This window comes from Corvus brachyrhynchos, unplaced genomic scaffold, assembly GCF_000691975.1.
Source record: "Corvus brachyrhynchos isolate BGI_N302 unplaced genomic scaffold, ASM69197v1 scaffold62, whole genome shotgun sequence".
Lineage (NCBI taxonomy): Eukaryota > Metazoa > Chordata > Aves > Passeriformes > Corvidae > Corvus > Corvus brachyrhynchos.
In genome coordinates this window covers 3,207,704-3,228,960 of record NW_008236629.1, presented here as the reverse complement: position 1 = coordinate 3,228,960, position 21,257 = coordinate 3,207,704, and the positions used below count along the sequence as shown (strand labels likewise).

Below are 21,257 nucleotides of genomic sequence, written 5' to 3'. Positions count from 1 at the left end.
ACTGCAGTTGCATCATTGCTTTGCCCAAACCCAAGCTGTTGCATCTGCCCCCACCCCTGTTTCTGACATGCTGTGAACACATGCGTTTCCGCACACTGGGGAGGAAAGGGAAGACAGAGACAGCAAAATGAAGAAGTGTTTTTCTTGCTGGAGCAAGGAAGATTTTTGAGTGAGTTAACTACTTTATTCCAGTTTCACTTCTTAACTGCCTAGCTTGCAGTTCATGGCCAAGTGGGGGAGTCTGTGGTAGCCACCTCTGAAGGGACTTATCTGCGTGAGGCTGGTGACTGCATCCTTCTTCGTGACGCTGAAAGATCATGAAGTGCTGAGGTTGCAGTTTCTTCTGAATCTGCACTGCATGTTCTCGGTTTGGTTCCTCAAAGGAACAAAGACCCACAGGAGATGAGCATCCTCCTCCTGCTTCCCATGCTTGTCTTCCTCCTCTGCCATGTCAAGAGTGTTCCTGTTTATTGAAAAGGAGGAAGGTGGGCTTGTCTTTGAGACAATCCTGACATCTCCTTTCACTTTATTCTCCTTGAGCTTCAGCTTTGCAGTTGGGATTTTTGCCCAGCAGCAGTTGCAAAGATAGTTCACTAAGACTCAGACCATTGCTCTTGGTACAAGTCTACAGTGGTTTCCACCTAATTGACACTTCCAGGTTGCCTAGGCACAGGTATTCACTGGCAGCTGGATTGGGACTCGTTGGCACCTTTTGCTTGCAAAGAGATCAGGAACAAGGCAGACCTTGTCTCATCTTTCTGTTCCAAATCCATTTACAGGTAAAAATTATCCTGATAAATAACCTAAGTCAGAAATGTCAATTTTCCTCTTGAAGAAGGTAAGGTGGAAATTTGCTTTGGTTTCAATAGCCAAGGGCAAGAACTCTAATTGCTTGGAGTACATGTCTTCCTGCAGTCATACATTCTGCTTCTTGGGGGTAAAGGACTTAGGGGATGATAAACAATCTCAGAATTCCTCTTTTCTTTTACTTTAGATGAAAAATGGTACTTACTAAGTCAGTTGGAGTCAGCTGCATCAATTTCAGTGGTGATTTTCCATTTGTTGTATCCAGCAGCCCATCAATATCATTCCTAAATGAATATTTCATTAAGGAAAGCAGAAAGAAGTGGGAGGCAGCAATTGTTTACCTGATTTAGAGTTGGAACATTTCACCCAGCTTCTTCCAAGAAAAGAATTTCTGTAAGGTGTAACCTCCATATCACTCAAGCTGGAGATTTTTCTTAACCAGAGTCCAGCTGAGGCTTTATCTTCAGCTCTTGGTGTTTCTTACTGACAAGCACTGCAGGTACAGTCCCCTTCCAAGGGAGAGCTTTGTCCAGCAGAATTCCTCCAGCAGTGGATCACAGCAGGTCACCAGGAACAGGAAAATCCACTTGACCATAATGATGCTTGTGTGTGGGAGGAGTGTAAGACCTTTCAAAAAGCAGATGGACTTTCTCTTCTCCAGCTGTATCAGCCCATTGCATGCTAAGTACTGTTGAAGTGATGGAGTGCAGCTCTTTATTTTAAAGCTCATTATTAACAGTATCAGTGTAAGCACTCAAACTCAAAAGGCATCCTCTTGCTTAACCATGACCAAAAGCACCCTGATTATTTTGAATATTTTTCCCCCAGCAACTGGTGTAAGACACAGAAAAAGAAAATTATATCGAGGGAATGGACCTGAAGTTGCCCATCAACTTCAAGTTGAAGAGTGTGATGGGAATCTGTTGAGGATGGCAATTGAGTACAAAGCAGTGCTGCAGTCTAGATCTTTACTGTGTTAGGAGCTGGATCAAAGGAAAATACGGGGCTGAACTTCTGCTGGATGTAGCAATGTTGCAGTTAAGTCATGAAACCACCTGGTGGACTGTCTCACACTTTCAGGTTTTAATTCTTACATCATCAGGCATGCATGAGTGAGCACGACATTTTGGGCTGGATAGATGCTGCCGTGCATGACCGGTGCTTCAGAGCTTGGCTGCAGCTCTGAGTATAAACATAACCCCATCCCAGGCAGCAAAGTGTGATGTTTTGCTCTCCTATGTCTTCTCTTATTAAACCAGACCTCTTGTATGCTCTGTGGCACAGTCTTCTGCACAGAAGGAAACAGCCAGTGATAAATACTGAGATATTTTACTATATATCCACCTCTGAAATATTTAAATGAGAAAGCTGTCTGCAGTAGTCTTTGAAAACAGGCCGCTGTATTTTATGAAAACAGCAGTTTTTCCCTCCAAAATCAAATGATCCTAGCAAAAATCAGAAAGATGATGTGGAGGAACTACAAGCAATTCCCTCTCTAAAAAATGGATTTAGAGTTTGATATTCCCTTACTAGGATCTGAATAGCCTGTTCAGATGATGTCTGGATATAAATGCTAGATATAATTGCTAGATAGAAATGCTGAGAATGACTAATCAGCAAATTGTACTCTTAGGCTTGCCCAGACACATATTCTAAAAGGAAATTATTGCTATTAAACATTTTCCATTTAGTGCCTCGTGTTTTTAGCTCTTGGAGGCTGCTTGACAAAATGAAAATTAAAAAATCAGGAGGTAACTGAGAAGTCAGCTCACAAGCAAGCTCAGAAATGGTGCAGTTGAAGTCTTTAGCAGTCATTTTGTACCTGGAGATTACCATCATCATCTCCATCACTGTAGCTGAGCTAGCTGTGAAATGATGACTGCTTGTGGTTTCTTCCATTATTGTTTCCAACAGCTGGAATAATTTTCAGCCATAATTTTGCTATGGGCTTCTTGTTCGTTCAGTCCTTTCCTATCCACTCTTATCCTTCAAACAGCTCTCCCAATATTTCCTGGCCCAGCGTTCAGGAGACCTTTAGAAGTAGTTAAATTTCTGGATTGCTTTTAACCCTTGAACCCTTGTTTGAACATAGCCACTTGCTTGAACCTTTTTTTCCTTTTTTTTCTTTTTTAAGTCATCCAAATTGAGGTCTTTTGGGCGAAAGCTCAGCATCCTGACCCTCACGGTAAATGTGAAAAGACAAAAAATGCACAGGCAGCACTGTTCCCTTACCAAAACACATATGTGTGTTGTCACAGCACAAAATAGTTTTTATTCCTGCATGTTAAACTGGGATCAGGATATTTAAAAGGTAATAATCTCTTACATTAAGAAGCCCACTGCTCTGTTGTTCCTTTCTCCACAAGAGGAGCTCAAAAGATTATTCTTTTTTCATTATTCTTAATCCAATTCTTCAGTGGAAATGGACGTTCTTTTTATTGGATCCATTTATTTAATTGCTGCTTCTGGAAAGCTATTTCATGGCCCACAAGAAGTTAGAAAAGCTTGGATGTTTTCCTTTTTATTGGGTTTTAAGGTTTGCTGTGGGGAAGGTTGGTGCAGAAGTCATCTAGAAATCTGGTCTTACTGCTGCACCCACCCCACTTTATGCACTCTGATACACCAGGGGGACAAAAGGAGCATCCTCCTTCCTCACCTGTGTGGGACAGCTCAGTGTCACACATTTTGCTATGGAGTATTTTTTTCGTATTTGGAGTATTTAGCCTCTAATATCTGAGCCCTGTCTGTGACTGAGTACTCTTACTTTTATGCCATGTTGGTAGCCATGGAAAATCTTCTGATGTGTGCCTTCAAACTCTATTCCTGGAGGCACAGAGCCAATCTGGACACAAGTAATCTTCTCAACCCCTCTCTCCCTGATTATCACCCTCTGTTTGTTGCTTGCAGTTTGGAGAGCTGGGCAGGACAAAGCAATATTGCAGTAATAGATGTAACCACCATGAATGATCCTGGTTTCACCCCTATGCAGGGAGTGCTGGGGTTTTATTCCTTAGAGTAATTTCTAAGTGTGTACCCTTAGACTGAGCTGCAAAGGCTTGCTGAGAGATGGCTCTGTTCCCAGAGACTTCCCTGTGTGGCCACCCGCTCTGCCTGTCTCTCCCATTGATTTTCCCTCTCGAAAGACAAGCACTGCCTGCAGGCCCACTCAGAGTGGTGCTGCTAAGGAAGCAAGGGAATATGAAAGGAAGAAATAAGGTTTTGACTCCAGGCACTGAAGGCAACTGTCATATTTTTTTTTCCTCTGACACCCGAGCAGGAGTTGGCTGGGATCTGTCAAGCTTCAAGTTCTCACACATTTGGTAAATATTTAGGGTCTGACTCACCACTGAATCACTCCTGTTATTTTTTTGACTGTTCAGAGAAATGGCTCTGCAACTCAGATAATACTAACCCTGTGAGGTCCTCTCACCTTTGTATTTTAGCATCTCATGGTCACATGGGCCTGTCCTCACAGTACCACCTTCAGGATGGGGAGATGGCATCAGCCCTGCCTGGCAGAGGGACTCAGAGGCACACTGGTCGCAGGCACCCAAGTTCTTCTCTGACACTAAATCCAAAATGGACAAAAGCTCCAGCCATCAGCTGGTGAGACCCCGGCTCCTTAGTGTATGGTGGGTCACATACCAGTTCCTGCTGCTGCCTGGGAGTCATTTAGTAGATGCACTGCTTGTATTGCTATACCTGGGAGAACTTCTGTGGAAATCAGGCAGAGCACAATTCCCTCCAAAGACTACTGCAATCAATGTTTTGTATGTACAGACCTCTGCTTTCATTGCAGGTGGAAGACAGCATGATGGATGTGTACGATTTCGTGTACGAGGAGGTGAGGAGGAACACCTCCAGTTTCAGGAGGCACGAGCTGACTGCCATCCATGAAGCAGTAAGTTGTCTTTCACCTGCAGCAGAAAACCTTGCCCTGGGGTATCTTCCCAAGGGTTTTGGCAGGCTGGGGCTGACACCTGTGCTCTGCCTTGTGAATGCTGCAATGCCATTTTTCCTCAAGAACCGAGTCTTCCAGCCTGCTGTGGAGTCTGCTCCTCCCTTCCCATTCTTTCTTTCCCAGGTCTGACCAACCAGATTATTAACAGGAAGAAAGGGTCACCTCTCTGAGCATCACTGTGGTGCAACATCTACAAAGCTGCCGCACTGCAGCTGCCATAGTATCTTCTGTCTCAGGAGCCCCTGTGCCCTTCTCCCTATCTGTGGTGCGAGACTGTATACAAGCAGTCAAGTAGAGAGGGCAGGATTTCCACATACTCCAGCAGTAATATTTGCATATGGTTATTCCTATTTACCCTCAAGCCTGTGTCTGAGGAGTACTGGAGGCTATGTGGCCTCTTACAGAGCTGGAGACTGCTTTCAGGCTCCCAAAAACCACCACCCAGGATGCCTTTGGCATAGAGGACTTCTCTGTAGCTCAGCAGGTGGGCAAGGGTGGTTACTCAGAGCACAGGGAGGACACTTGCCCCTGAAGCCACAGGAGATGAGTGAGGATGTCTCCCATAGTGAGAAACTCCTGAGTCCCTGCTGAGTAAAGGAGATGCCATTCCCTCACGCAGCAGGGCTTGTTTGGGGAGTGAGTTCATGGCACACAGCAAGGCTGGATGGGAAGGTCAGCTCTGCTCAGCTGTTTCCAGACACCTCCCACGCAACTCCCTGTATCCTTCTGTGTTTTCTTAAATCATCACAACAACTACTTTTCAAAGTTGTTTCTATCCGTGCTTCTCAAAACACGGAAGAGGGCAAATGTTCCTCTGCAGTGGTGGTGGTGGTAGCCCTCAGAGCCATGGCCAAGCATGGAAGTGCTTGCTCTTAGGGTTGTGGAGCAGCACTCCCAGGGTCCCATTTGACAAGGAGAACCAGGCACAATGCCTGGCTTCACCAGTTGCTTGTTTTAGCCACTTGAATTAGTGGAGAAGCAGTCCTTCTTCTCCTATTTTTTTTCCCTTCTGCCAGAGCTCCAAACTGTCCAGTGCACCACAGCTACAGGAAACCAGCTCCATGGTGGGTGTTGCTGGGGATCCCCCCAGCCCATAACAATCACTGGAAACATGAGTCTCTGCATTCCTGGGTTTTCCAGAGCAGCCACACTGAGCATTAGTATGACCACAAAGGGAGGGCTTGGCCCCAGTCCCAGGCCGCAGCCCTGGGGGAGCCTGAGCAAGTTGGAGGCCAGATCCATCCACCTCCCCTGATTTTAGCCTGCATTGCTGCAGTTGTGGACTCCTGCATGCTTTGCTCCTTGCTACCCTGGTTGGGTGGCTCTGCCTGGGGCACCAGGGGCCCATTGCCAGCACCTCCTACTGCAGCAGCTGGTAGCAAGGGGAGAACCCTGGCAAGCAGCTGGCAAACTTCTCCCTCTCTTCCAGTTCCTATGCTGTGGGAAGCACTCTACTTTTGAGGACACAACCAATGTTGAGCACAAAACGTGCCCACCCGGCCAGGTGCACGATGAAGGAAAGGTAAGGGAAAGGTTTCTCCCACGCCATAGTGGGGTTGTGCCTCTGCTTTCTAGCTGTCAAAACCTCACTGGTGCTAAAGTGTTAATGAGAATTGTGGCTTTTTCGTGGTTTGGGGTTGAAACGGGTTGGGGTTTGTTTTGTTGGGGTATTGTTGTTTCAATAACACTGAACACAGTACAGGACTAGTGCACAGCTCTGGGGTCCAGCACAGGAAGGACATCAAGCTGGTGGAGCAAGTCCAGAGGAGGCCACCAATATAAGCAGAGGGATGGAGCATCTCTCCTGTGAGGAAAGGCTGAGAGGATTGTTTTTGTTCAGCCTGAAAAAGAGACAGCATGGGGGTGACCTAATTGTGTCCTTCCAGTACCTGAAGGGAGAAAGGTGCAAGAAAGATGGAGAGGGACTTTTTGCAGGAGGGCATAGTGACAGGACAAGGGGGAATGTCTTGAACCTGTCAGTAGTTTTATATTAAATATTAGGAAAAATTTCTTTATTGTGAGGGTGGTGAGGCACTGGAACAGGTTGCCCAGAGAATTTGTGGATTTCCCATCCCTGGCAGTGTTTAAGGCCGCCCAGGATGGAGCTCTTGAGCAACCTTGTCTAAGGAAAGATGTCCGTGCCCATGGCTGGGGGGTTGGAACTAGATGAGATCTTTAAGGTCCCTTCCAATGCAAACCATTCTATGATTCTGTGAATTAGGAGGAGGAGCCCTGGTGGATCAGCAGCTCTCAGACCTACAGATGCAGTTTCCTTCAGTGCTTTAGAAAGCTTTCAAAATGCTTCTGCAGCCTGTCATTTCCCTCCAGCTTCCTGTTCATCTCCTGTGCATGCAGAGTGTGAGATATCACAGGCATGTATCAGAGCACAAAAAAATTGTTTGACTTTTCCATGTGACACGTTTCTGACACTTAAAATGTGTTCCACTAACAGCAAACGTGGAATTTGATGTAATTCCTTTTTTCACGGGGCATTAAATAGGTATTAAAATGAGAAACTCACGAAGCAGGGTGATGATGCCCAGCAGTAGCTTCCTCAAGCATGCTTCATTCCTCCTCTTTCAAGTACCTCAGTGAGGCTGCTGGAGAAGCCACCAGTATTAGACTGTTGTGCACTGAAGCTACAACTTCATACTCTCCGAGCAAATCTATGCACGATTATTTTTCTTCCACCAGAGTAGCTAAAGCCACCAGCATCAATATAGGGTGTTTCTAGGAAAAACAAAACCACACTGCTACAGTGCTACAAACACTCCCAGGGTCCCATCGTTGTCAGGTGAAGATGTCAAGTGCTAACAGCACCCGTGATGCACAGGCACACGTCAGCCCGCAGGGCAGCATTTCAAAGCACAGCCTCCAGGAATGTCTCATCCCAGGACAGGGCCGAACTCGGCTCAAAAAGCAGGAAGGGAGAGCGGAACAAAGCTGGGCACCGTATGGCGACTCCATCGCTCCCACTTAGTGGTCTGCGTTTCCCTCACTGGGGAAGTGGGTGGGAGGATGTGCTTTGTGTAAAACAGGAAACTGCAGGCTTTGGTGGCTGCGCTGCGTTCACTCCTGGCTTTGAGCGCTCTTTCCTCGCTCTGCAAATCCCTTCATCAAGGGCATGCTCTTGCGTTTCTGAAATGGCTCTCTTGGCTAACAGCGCTGGGATTTCTGTGGGGCCATTGGCATGCTTAAGGCTAATGTATATTAATACTTGCAGCACCTCGCAAAATCGAGCTGTTCATTAGTAACCTTGGGGAATGCATTTGGCATCACGGTGTGCTCTGCTTTTCTATCTTTTCATTTCCTTCTTCCCGTTTTTCAGTGGGTGGAAAGAAAAAAGCTTTTGCATGACCACTCTTAAGCACACATCCCCCACAGTCCAAAAGGCATCGCACCAATAAAATCATTGGCGTGTTGTAGTAACAGAAAAGCCACCACAGGTGTTTCTCTTCCCAAGCTGCAGCAGCAGCAGCAGAAAAAGGGAGAACTGCCCAGCTGCACAATGCTGCACCCCTTTCTTGCCTCCTTTCCTCTCTGAGGCTGCGGAAGTGCTGTTGTGGGGATAAAGCCCCCCACCAAGCTGCTGCTGTGCTGCAAGAAGTGTTTGTTTCTCTCCTCCCAGGACTGCCTGCGAGAGATGCAGGACTTTCTGAAGAAGCACATGGACTTTGTCTTCTCGCTCCTGGGCATCGCCATTGGCTTCACGGTAACAGTGTCTGTCTTTTCACATTTTGGCTCTGAAAGGCAGGATCCAGTGAGGGAAAAGTATCCTAAATTAGCCCCCAGAAGCTAGGATTTGGGGTGATTTTGGAGGCTGGCAGCAGAGAAACAAGCAGTGGTGGATTCCAACATGGAAATCAGGAAAGGGTCAGCAACCTGGCCAGGCTGATAGGTGGAGGGGTTTTCCTGCAGGAATAGCCTCGATGCATGGTTTTTGTGCCCAAGCAAGGCATGGCAACTGGGAGCAGGGAGCAGGATGCACCAGCACTTGCATTTCATCCACTCAGGCTTGCCTACATGACTTCATCTGTTAGTGAGAGGTCATGTCACCTCGCTGGGGGCTTGTGGATTATGTAGGAAGCCAGCAGCAATGGTAGAAAAGGAGATGCAGTAAAGCCTCCATATTTTAGGAAACTTGCTGCCTCCTAGATCAACCTGGGAAGTCGCTTGTGCAGCCAGAGCTGGAAGGTCTTGAAAACTACTGAGCACCAGCAGTGGAGATGGAGAGCTGTGCAGAAAGGGATGGTCTCATCCTATTAATGACCACTAATGAAGCTGATAAGATTCATCTCAGGCAATGGGTGCGTCAATCACAGGCTCATAAAGAGCAAGCTGCAAAAGAGAGGGGAAGAGTGTGTTGTCTGGGCCCCCAGGTTCTGTCTTTGAAGGAGTAACATGCAGAGGAGGGGTGAAATCGTCTTCAGAGTATGGCTTGTGTAGAAAGGCTCTGAACTTAATTTGATTCCTATTTGGGGGGCAACAAAAGAAAAAATTAAATGCTGCAAGAGGAGCGTGTCTTTCAATGGTGAGGGACTCAGGGGCTGCATGGGCGTGGTCTCTTTGGAGCTGGAGAGGGCCACTAATTAAAATCAGCCTTCTCGTTTGCCCACCCACTGCTTGGCAGAGGTGTATCACTGTAATTACCTGTACACAGGGACTCTGCACATGTGGTGATGCACACCAGAAAAGAGCATGTCCCAGGAGACTCCTTTCTCCACCATGAAGGCAGGTTTGATCTGCTGTGATATCTCCATGCTGCTCCCCAGCTGGGATGACCCTTCTTGACTAACAGTGTGTTTGGAGATCATTTTATGCCTTGTGTTCACCTTGGCACCATTATGGATTAGAAGATTATTCTCCATCTAAATAAAACCCAGAGGAACAAAAAATTTGTATTTTATACTGCTAGCAGTAATTTAGGAAAACCATCAGGCATTGCTATGGAGCTGTAAATGTAAAGTCATGTGTGAATACTTGGTGTCACTTTCCAATTTTTCTCAAGCACAGGGAGAATTTCACTGCAGCTATATTCAGATAGAAGCGGGAGCATTTTTATAATAGATATACTTTTTTCACAGCTTGATGCTATAGCCAGATAAGGCAGCTGTCTTTGAAGCCTGTGCTAGAGGAAATCTCACTGCACGGTTCACTATTGTGATGGCAGGATGCAAGGGAAGCACGTAAAGAGGGCTATAGCTGCTGTGATGTCGCTGTCCCTCAGCCAACAGTGCACACGCATCCCCAGATCAAGCTGCAAGCAAAGGCACTAGCACATTCGGGCATGCTTTAGGAAAGAGCACATTGTTACAGCCCTCATTATCCTTCCCACAGCAGCCTTACCTTGGATATGTTGCCTGTGTTAATCCTGATGTGTGATACACTAGGCAGAGTATCACAATAGACAGGAAGCACACTGTCCTCTGCATTCATAACTGTTTGGGGTTGGCTTAGGGCTCTGTTTGTTTGTTTGTTTTGTTGGGGTTTTTACTTCAAACAATACATGGGTGTTGTGGTTTTTTCTCCCTATGGTACCTTTACAAAAGGCTATTATTATGAGAGAGAGATGTTTGTTTGCATAGGGGAATGTTCTGTGGCAGGAACTGAAATCTGAGTTTCCTGGTTTCGTCTTATTTCTTGGTATTTTTAGGGCCAGGTTTGAGCTATGCCGTGCTAATTCCAATCAGATGTTTTAACCGTGTGTTGCTTTTTTTTTAACTCCCATGTCAGAAATGGTGTTCACCACTTCACTGAAAACCAGCTCTCTTCAGAAAAATGTGACAACAGGCAATATTTATGACCACTTATTTGCACAGATGGAGCATCATAATCAGTTACAAACTTAATTGTATGCCTGTCCCCTTTATTTCCCTTTAGGTTTATGGGATGATCCTAACTTCATTCCTCTGCTTCTCCATCCACTTCAGCAGCGACCTGTACCGGAAAGGCAAATACATCCTGCGAGAGAGGTAGAAACCTGATGCCTGGGCATCACTACCAGGCAGAGCCAGCTCTTGGCACAGGAAGATGTCTGGAGTCACCCACAAAATCCCCTGGGAAGGTATTGCCTGGGGTCAGGTGGTGGGATGTGTGTCACATATTTCCCTTTCCTGCACTACTACTGGGCTCAGAGATGCAGATTCCCTTGCCGGGAGACATGTGGGCTGTGGCTCCACAAGAAGAACACAAAGAGCCCCTTACAACAAAATGGGGAGAAAAGCCCAGCAAAAATCACAGCGTTAAACCAAACTTCTCTCGTGCTGTCATCTGAACAGTTCCCTGTGACCCCCAAAGGTGCAATGTTTCTAGGAAGATGGCTTTGGATCGCAGCCCAGGATCAATGTTGCACTATCAGTAAATAAATGACAGGAAGTGTGTCGCTGCTGATGGGAAGCGTGCTCTGCCAGCCTGAACGCTTGCAATGATTAACTTTGGGCATGTTTCTGATCATGCTGGGGTACATAGGCATCCAATTCAGCTGGTTTTCCCATTTTCAAACATTGCCAGATTTATATAACTTTTGGTAGAGATGAGGACAAAAAGTCAGAAAATAGTGAATGAGCTTTGAAACAACTGACCAACAGAAGGACATATTTCTCTGTTATTCCTCCTTGCTAATGCAATACAACATTTTTTTTTAATTCTTAGGATTTAGTCAGCCTCCTAAATCTTGATACCACACTGATTTCACAGGGGCTTGTTAGGCCGCCCCTTGAGTGCTGTGTCCAGTTCTGGGCCCCTCAATTTAGGAAGTGTGTTGAGATGCTTGAATGGATCCAGAGAAGGGCAACAAGGCTGGTGAAGGGTCTAGAACCCAAGCCCTGCGAAGGTCAGCTGAGGGAGCCGGGGTTATTTAGCCTGGAATAAAGGAGGCTCAGAGGAGACCTTATCACTCTCTACAACTGCCTGAAAGGAGGCTGTAGCTAGGTGGGGGTCAGTCTCTTCTCCCAGGCAACCATCAACAAGATGAGATGACACAGTCTTAAACTGTGCCAGGGGAAGTTTAGGCTAGACATTAGAGAAAAATTCTTTACAGAAAGAGTGGTTGAGCATTGGAATGGGCTCCCAGGGAGGTAGGTGGTGGAGTCACCATCCCTGGAGGTGTCTAAAAGAAGACTGGACATGGCACACAGTGCCATGTTTTAGTTGATAGGGTGGTGTTAGGTCATAGGTTGACCCTGATGATCTCCAAAGTCTTTTCCAACCTAGCTGATTGTGTGATTCTGTAAGTTCTGGCCCCAGCTCTGTGTTTATCTGGCTTCACTAACCCACTGTGCTCCTGTGGTAAAAGGACTTTGATATTACACACACAAACAGAAGTTTAAATCTTTAAGAGAACAGGACTGATCTCCAGCCAGGTCAAACAATGCAATGTCCAACTCCACGTCTTTTTTACATCACCTTATCAATAATAAACAGAATTTGTAAAAGGCTGTCAGTCTAGTTGAAACAACAGCTCCCTGGTGTGCTTTGCCCTCATGGCAAGGAGGCAGAGCCACTTCTGAGCTGAAACCCATCATTGCAATGGATGTAGCACCTGCTGTAAATTATACAGCCGTGTGAAATGTCTGTTGAACCAGCAACAGCTTTCACTCCTCTCATACATAGTGGCTTTTAGGCATGAAAAACTTTAAGTAGCAATTGTTTACTGAGGTAAATATGGAAAACTCCGTGTTGATGTTCAGGACAGGTCCTGGCCCTCAGGCAGGGGCTGCTGCATGTGCACAGCAGTACACGAAGAACAAGAACAGCAGTACAGCCTACAGCACCTGGCTGGTGTTTTAACATGGGCTGCAAATACCTTGCATTGGAAAGAGTTGCGGAGGGCTCAGAGAGCGCTGTCACTTCTCATTCCACTCCCCTGGAACCAGCAGAGCTTCACTGTTGACTTCACTGGAAGCAGGATGAAGTTCAAACTGCCCCAGTGTAATACTCAAGCTACCTCCTGGCAATCACCAACACACCTCAGTCTGGCAGGGATTCGGGTGCGATATGCACTTCCCAGCATACGCACTTTTTAGTGGTGGGGAAATACTCACTTATACATGTATATGTATTATCACATATATTCTTCTCTGGAAAGAGACAATCTCCCTTGTGAGCTCCAGCTGCTACTGTCAGGCCCCTGCTATTGTTATTCCTCAGGCCAGCTGACAGCTCCTGTGACTCATGATTGCTTCAATAAAGATTAATTTCTTGCAAAAGGCCACCATTCCTCCTCTTTTTTCTGCCGTGCCTGAAGCTGCCTGCATTGCTTGGGGGTTTGCATCATGGGGGCACTCAGTAATTCTTTCAGTGCTGGGAAGAGATGTTCCCCAGGGAGCTGGTGCTCGCCTGTCCCATCAGTGTGCTGGAGGGAGAGGATGGCATTGGTCCTTTGGAGGAAAGGAAGCAGCTCATCAGCCTCATCCCACCCTCAGCCAGCTGATGGGACAGCAGGCAGGTACTTCTTAGGGACTAATGTGAGCTGAAGCAGGAAAAACACTTAAGGACATGGTTAAACTGTAAAGACCAGAGTATTTGTAATGAAGAACTCTCTATGGTTTCACTTTTTAAAGAATTAGGTAGTCAGGTTTTGCCCACTTCTCTGCATTGGCTGGTTAACTGCTGCTATTCTGCCATATCAAAAAACATCATGGACAAACAAATTGGTGGAGTCAATGTTACCCGTGTGGGTTACCTGCTCAAGCCTCATCAATGTGTACAAAACATCTCTGTTAAAGCATCACCACCAGGACTGCTCAAGCTTTAGGTGCTCCACCTTCCCAGGTCAGTTTTTAGTGTAAAGGCATAGTTATGGACAGGAGTAGCATACACATGATGAAGGTATCTGCTTTTCTGCTCCTGAAAATTACGGCAGGATTTCATTGCAGGGCAGCAGGAGCTACACACAACACAAGCTCTGGGAGAAGAGTATGTCTAGTCACTGGCCATCTCATGAGCTTTATTCCCATTTCACTGGTTGCTGGAGTTCCCTTGCAGGGAGCAGCACCTTCAATGAGGAGGTGACAGAACCATGCCCAGAGGGACACACTCTTCTCCCAGAGTATGTGTTGTGTGTAGCAGCAGGGGCTCCTGCCACCCTGTGATAGCATCCCACTGTGATTTTCAGCAGCAGAAAAGTGGATACCTTCAGCTCCTTGATCTTTAGAAACCTGTTACAGAAATGTGCAGTGTTAACATTTTGTTCACAGTTGTAGAAGTGGCAGCACCGAGGGATGGCTGGACGGAACCTGGAGGGTGGGTGAGTGTTACACAGTGTTTTTACACCTCTGCCAACAAAAAATCCCTGTACTACAATGAATGTTTTTGCACTTACTAGTCCCTGATTTTCTGCTGGCTAGGGGCAAATTACAGCTCTTGTGCAACCAGAGCAAAACCCCAGGAACTTGTTGATAAATGGTGCCAAGATTTACACAGTGTTGAGAAGAGCAAGAGAGAGATTTTTTTGGGAGAAGAGCATGGAGCTGATCATTGGGGATGCAAGCCGGCAGCCAGACTAGAAAACACCTGCAGAGCAGTGAGCCTCCCTGGGGCTTGCTCTAGAGGAAGCTGTTTGTTATAAGCATGTCAACACTCACACTCTGCTAGGAAAGAAATCCTATTTATGTAGGCATATACAGGAGGAAAAAAAATAGAATTTACAGACTGAAGGTGCAAAGTTAAATATTTAGTTGTGAATTGGCTCCAGCTAATTGTCAATTAAGCTGCAGCAATTATCACTTATTTCCACTAAGGTTACCTGGGCACTTGCAGTTTGGCCTCTCTCTGAGCATGCGTTAGTTTGTGCTCATGAGTTACCTTTTTCCTTTTACTTTAGACAAACCCCCAGCCCTATCTGAGGACACAGGAAGTGGAAGCAACATAAGGTGAGGTTGCTCTGGCCTGTGTGGCCACCTATAAACCTTTGGGGCTACCTATAAACCTGTGGGGCTGGGGAGCATCAGCCCATGGCAGCAGCAAGCATTTTTTGTGCTGCTCTCCACCCTTCACTGCCCATGCACTGCTCAGGTACTGTTCTACCAACAGGGACATTCAATTCCACAGAGACCCTACATGGGGCTCATCATGACCATAGCTTGCTTATGAGCCAGAGGAGCTTTCCCAGGCCTGCTCTGATGGCAGTGAATGATGCTCAGAGCACTTGTGGAAAGCACAGGTTAAATAATACAGTAACTCTCTACAGGGATTTGGTGGCGAGGAGAGTGAGAATCTTTCAGCTTTGTGCTGTGCTGTCTTGACTCCAAACTGGTTTGCTATTTCCTGCCCTTTTGACCGTGTGTTTGCGAGTTCCCACTGTCCTTGAAATACAACTTCCTCGTGCAGCAACCCCTTCACTATGCAGCTTGGATTCGTGCCTGCAGCATGCTCCTAGAGAAGACACTGCTGAGCAAGTCCTTCCAAAGCCTTAGAAGCTGGCAAATTTGGGTGGACCCTTGCAGTGCTGGGGTGGTAAGGAAGCCATCTCCTGCCAAGGTAAAGCTGTGTTTATGAGCTGCAGACACACAAAATATATTTGGAAGTAATAGTTGATAGACACATGTTTTTCTAACCAGGTGCAGAAGCAATGCATTTGGCAAAGCAGCTGGCTATAATTCTCTTCTAGAAATGCAGCCAGAGGTGGAAGATGCCCCACATAGATCTCTGCCAGCACAGCTGAAAGCAGGTAAGGTCAGAAGCTGCTGTGAATACACAGTTAGATCACAAACATCCTGCAACTTTCACATGAAGTGTCATTGCAGCTCTCTCTGTTAGTAAAACGCAACTGAGGTGAGAAGTGATTTATTTCTTAACTGTGTAGTTCCTCTTCTGGGAGAATGAGCAACTGGCAGCAAGAACCACACCTGTGCACTGAGAGATGTAACAATGTGTGGGACAGTGGGGAAGAGCATGGGAGTGAAGAGGGAGAGCTCTGGAGAAGTCTTGGAGGCTGTTTTGGAAAAACACAGGCTGTGCATTCTTTGCAGATTTTGGCTGGAGCTGCCAAACCCATGACTGATTGCAGGCCTGCTGGCGAAGCCACTCCACTCCCCACCATGCCATCCCTCTCACACCCAGCACAAAGCTGCTGCTACCTTCCTCACCTGGCATTTGGGGGTCCATCAAACAGATTTATACCTGGAGGCAAATTCCCCTGCCAGGAGGGTCAAGGGGAAAAAGCCCACCTCTTTATCTAGAAGGGAAATATGTGGTGGTTGTTCAGCTTGCAAGGAAGTGGCACACCTTTGGAGAAATAATTTCAGATGAGCCTGGAAGTGCCCACCAAGAGCTAAAGCCCTGCTGTCTTCTAGTTGCTATTCTCTTAGGTTCCAGCAAGCAAAAAAGAAAGATCCTTCCCAGCATTTTTTGCCAGGAAGATGCATATTCCTGCATTGCTCACCCTGGAGTCACTGGCAGTCAGCTAGCCGGGTTGTTTATATTATCCCAAGACAAAATCCCCCGTCTCCCCTCAGGATCACTGAGTGCTATTGTTTAACCCCTGCGTGCAGCAGCTTGCTCACGGACATGCTCGGTTTCTTTTTAGCCCTGTTACATTAGCAATAAACGATACCTACTAATGAATTATACATTGATTATACAATAACAGCTCTCTGCATCTATGGGCTGGACTCTTGCTCTCCCACATGGCACCTCCCAAAGTGCAGCTCAGCCCAGCTGTGGCTCAGCCCTCTCTGATGCCCTGAGAAAAATGAATGTTCACTTTCTGGGCCAATGAGCTGAGAAGAGAGAGTGTCTGCTTGGATGGGAAATCCGCTCGGGTTTTTACTCCCTCGGCTGTAGCTCCAGCAGGAGCTGATGCTGTCCTTCCCCCCCTGCTTATATAACGTGACCTATCACCATAGATACATTGATATAAATATTTAAAGATGGCAGGGAGACAGCCCCGGCAGATGGGAACCATTTGTTGAGTTTATTAGAAACAGAAACTTCAGGCTCAGCTACAGGTCTCTGCTTGCTGCATCCGTCTCCCCTGAGGCTGCAAGGAAAGTGCAACCCCCAGGACTGTCACAGCTTAACTTGCAGAGGTGGGCATGGGGATTTTTGGATGAGCAGGCACCAGCCACTCCTGCTGGGGCACAGAAAAGGTATTCTGAAAATATCCCCTTAGATATGGGGATGAAATTCCTCATATTGTTTTTTTTCTACTCAAAATGAAGGCTTTGGCTGGCTCCCCAGGGGTGTCGACATGTCTCTCCTGAGGTGATGGAGCTCCACCTTCCCATTGCCATAGGCCAGTAGGTACACTGCAGTTTACCCTTGCTCAAGTCCCTTCCTTGAAAAACAGTATTGTGGGGTGTTGGCTGCCCAGGAAGTTACCCCTGTGTGTTCTGGGACTATTAGCCTCCCACAGAAAGAATTTCTGAGTTTCTTATCATGCATCTCCAAAATGTCCTGTTTAAAGATCTTTGGTGATGCTGTTGTTGCTTGTTTTTTTTAACACCAGAGGTAAATTGGAATTTCAGGCTATTTCTGTTGTATTTTGCATTAAAAATAAGAAGTAGTGGTTAAAAACTAACTACGACCTCACCAGCAAGATGACGTGCATGTTATTCCCATGGTTTATCTGTCAGTTTTGTGCTGGCTGAGGAGGGCAGGGGGATTGCCATGCAAGCCCAGGGCATGCAGCCGGAGTACCGCATCAGCATCCTGTGATCCCCAGTGGATGAGGGATTCTAATCTGCTCTCCCAAATCTCTCAGGGAGACCCTGGTCAGTAGGTGTTTAGAGCCTGCCTTGATGGTAAACAAGTCATGCCCTGGTGGCCTGCTCTTCAGGCCCGTGTAAGAGGTGGGGAGGATGTGTGTCTGTCCTCTCCCCTCATCCCCCTCCCTTACTTTTTATAAAACAAAAGAGGTTTTAAGGGGAAGCTGCTGGAAGGCAGGTGGCCATCTCTCTGGGATAAGCAGGCTCAAAGTCCCAGGGGTTGTGTTTGCTGAGTCCCTCTGGTAAAGGATGTCCTGTTAAACTTAGACTGGGAGGCAGCATCTGCTCTAACAGACCCTGGTGAGTCATACCCAGAGGTGCCAAAACCCACAAGCATGACACTGACTTATATAAGCAGGTTCACAAAAAGCCCCAACAACCCAAGCCCAACAGACAGAAACGACCACTGCAAGCGCCTCCGCTCTCGGCTGCTTCACTCTGCCTGCAAACCCAGTTGCAGAAGCACATTCAAATGGCTGCTTGGGGATGGGTTTATTTTTTTAATTTGGGGCTTGGAGGCCTTTTTAAAAAACATTTTCAGAGTTTATTTTTCTTCTTTGAGTGATGAAAGGCCTGGGGGGAGGTAGGTTGCTTCCTCACAGCCCTGTCTGCAGCTGGCTGCTCTGGGAACGACTGCGTGCCCTGAGCACTCGAACCAGCTTTTCCTCCTGAAGAGGGAAGTCATCAGCCCTATTCATAGCAGTCACACTCGATACTGGCATGTGACACCCAGACACGAACTGAATTTTTGCAAATTAGCTTTACTTCTTTATAAAGAGGTGGTAACACCACTGAGAGCTTGGGAAGGCAGTTGTGGTACTTTATGGGCTGTACAGCAAGTAATGCAGTGTGAGAAATGTGTCTGAAACACGACAAGTGAATGTACAACCCCTGAAATCACACATAGTCGTGGGAAACAGCATATATTATCTTGTCACTGTGATATGGGGATGGGTTTTTTTCTTCCTGTACCTAAAGGCCAAAGTTTTCAAATGTACCCAGCTGAGCTGCTTAAAATAACAACAACAACAAAAGGACAAAGCTCAAAATCCTTTTCCACTTCCAACTTTTGAAGAAAACTTTGTTGGCATGGCCAGTTTAAACCCAGTAGGCTTTAGGCTGTGAGTGGGAGCTTCTTGATGCAGGAGATGGTGGGACTGTGCCCCTGTTGCCCCTGCCAGGGCCACAGCTGTCCCTGAGCAACACGTGCTCCAACAGAACCTGAGGGAAGGTCCCAGCAACAGGACTGTGTTGGCTCCAAACCAAATTGTTGGCTGATACAATTTTTGGAGAATACAAAAAGGTTTATTTCTTGTTTTCCTTTTCCTTCACTCCTAAACATAGGAGGAAAAAGGGCAGAAGAAAAGAAAAGCAAAACAACCGGGCGGGGGGGGGCGGGAGGGGGCGGGGAACAAAAAAGCAATCCTAAACTCCCTGGAAGCAGTTTCAATGCCAACCTTGTGGCAGTGACTGCAGCTGGGGTTGCCTGCTCTCCAGTGCACAAAAGTTGATTTGAGAGTCATTTTCCTTCATAGGCAGTGGGGCTACTGCTGCTGAAGGCCTTACTGCTGCTGGTTCCTTTCTCTCCCACTCACAGACTCTCCAAGCAGCATCTCCAAGAGTTTTTCTGGGAACAGCTGCCTAAGTGCACAAGAGGCTTCTTGTTTCATATAGTCTCCTGTCTTCGACCTATACTTATGTTGCGTTTTTCTTTTTTTCCTTTTCCTTTTTCCTTTTTTTCTCTTTTTCTTTTTTTTTTTTTTTTTGGTGGCAGTGTGTTTTTGTTTTACTATTTATAGCTGTAAAGGGTGGAGGTGCAGAATGAAGGCTATCATGGGATGCTCTGATGTGGCAAGTGAGCAGCTTCAGGATCCTGCTGTTATCGTTTGGAGCAATGAGCAGGAGGCACACAGGATTAGAGCTATTGCCGTAACCAGATGGGTGATGCTGATAATTCGGGACAGCAGTTACATGCACAAATAGCCTGGTGAACCTCCAGCTTTGTTGGTAAGTCTGGATGAGTGAATATGGCTTAGAGACAAAGGGGTTATGAATCCATGGCAAGCCCACAATCGGGGACATACTCAGCATAAGTAATTAGGGAACGGGGCCAACTTCTATTCATTCCTGATCCCTGCTGCCGTGTAGTGCATGGGCTGTTACTGAGGGGCAAGGAAAGTTTTGATGAACATGACCAAGCCCTGGACCAACTCATCCCTGAGGGCAATGGGATGATTTTGGAGGAAGCTGACTTGTTTCCAACATACGTGTGTAGGAAATGTGTGATAGGTAACAGCTCATTCCTGACTATGGGATGCATGGCTGGGAAGACTCTATCAGAGTGTGAAAATACTTGGCTCAGAAGCTGCTCCCTGAAATCCTTCACTGGAGGAAAGTGCCCAGGCTGGAAGAGGGCAGGTTTCCACGTACGACGCTGTGGGTGGGTGCCAGGTTCATATTTAGCTCGGTGAGGTGCTGACCTTGGCTGGAGCTGCTCGCTGATGCCTTTTCCAGGCATCCTCTTATGCTCTGCTTGTGTGACTTACTACTCTGCCCCTGGAGAAGTGAATGAGCTTCCTGGAAGCATGACATGGGGTGAGAACAATTTATATTTCTGGGGATCAGCAAGTGGGCCAAAGTGGATCTCCGCCAAAAGCTTGGGAAATTTCATCGTGCTTCTACTGCATAGCTTTGGGAGGGGAGGGGGTTAACTAAAATTCCCAAGCCTGTTGATATGTGTGACCCACATCTCTTTGGTGTGCAGCCCTGAAGCCCCCCTGATGCTCTTGTTACCCAGTAACCAAGGGAAAACATCCTTAGTGGTTCTACTGAACTTGATGCAATTGCTTGCAGTACCGAAGCCACAACCTTAGACAAAAACTGTTCATCAGAGCAAATTTAGAGATAAAATTAGAAGGGGAAATGAGGAAACGCTTCTCTAAATTTCAAACTGAGAGTATTAATGCAAAAGTCCTTTGTTCTTTCTTTTGGTGGGGGAGGTGGGATCCCCTCATGAGTGCACCCTCAAACTTTTCTGTACAGAAATACAAAACCTCCTGCACCCTGCATCTATTCACAGAGGTTTCTCCCTGCACCTCAGGCTGCCTGGTGATGTTTAAGAGGAGGGCAGTGAGTTTTAAGGGATGGTGGTCAGGTTTGGGAGGTAGTGCTCCTACAGCCCCCCAACACTTGCCCCCGTGGTTCCTACTTGTGTGTAGGAAACTTTGTTGTGAGCTGTCCCTGGAAGGCGAGAAAAAGGGGGAAACAAAGAAACAAGTAAGAGAACACATAAAGAAGGGGAAAAAAGAAAAGCGAGGGGAAGAGATGAGAAAAAAATGAGTGGAGATAAAGAAGGGAAAAAAGAAAAAGGGAGGAAAGGAAAAAAGGGGAAGGGGAAGGGGAAGGGGAAAGAGAAGAGAAGAGAAGAGAAGAGAAGAGAAGAGAAGAGAAGAGAAGAGAAGAGAAGAGAAGAGAAGAGAAGAGAAGAGAAGAGAAGAGAAGAGAAGAGAAGAGAAGAGAAGAGAAGAGGAGAGGAGAGGAGAGGAGAGAAGACAAAAAAGGGTGAAAATAGAAAAAGGGAGGGAAAAGCAAAAAGGAAAAGAGGAGTTAGGGGCAAAATGTAAATTGGATAAGTGGGGAAGAAAAAAGTAAAAAAAGAAAAGAAAAAAAAAGAAGAAAAAAGGGGGGAAACAGGAGCCGACCGCCAGTCACAGGAGGGTGAGGGGGGTGCGTGTGCCACCCCCGCGCTCCTGGGGCGGGTCCCGGGGCGGTCACCGGGGGGC

General features: G+C 46.8%; 2 protein-coding genes across 4 annotated transcripts in view; both read left to right on the top strand.

The window, feature by feature from the left end:
• Positions 1-15,088, top strand: part of TSPAN32 (tetraspanin 32) — a 38,880-nt gene extending 23,792 nt beyond the window's left edge. For 2 of the 3 annotated variants that reach the window (XM_017726620.1, XM_017726619.1), the window contains exons 6-9: positions 4,607-4,708; positions 6,198-6,290; positions 8,397-8,480; positions 10,649-13,935. In XM_017726620.1, coding sequence (XP_017582109.1) covers positions 4,607-4,708; positions 6,198-6,290; positions 8,397-8,480; positions 10,649-10,744 — 375 coding nt within the window. In that variant the 3' untranslated portion in view covers positions 10,745-13,935. Of the gene's footprint in view, positions 1-4,606; positions 4,709-6,197; positions 6,291-8,396; positions 8,481-10,648; positions 13,936-13,965 lie in introns of those variants that run through there. The other variant, XR_001859490.1, reaches the window with a different exon arrangement.
• Positions 13,407-21,257, top strand: part of CD81 (CD81 molecule) — a 41,148-nt gene continuing 33,297 nt past the window's right edge. The window contains exons 1-2 of the mRNA XM_017726570.1: positions 13,407-13,472; positions 15,062-15,091. Of these exons, the coding sequence (XP_017582059.1) occupies positions 13,407-13,472; positions 15,062-15,091 (96 nt within the window). The remainder of the gene's footprint in view (positions 13,473-15,061; positions 15,092-21,257) is intronic.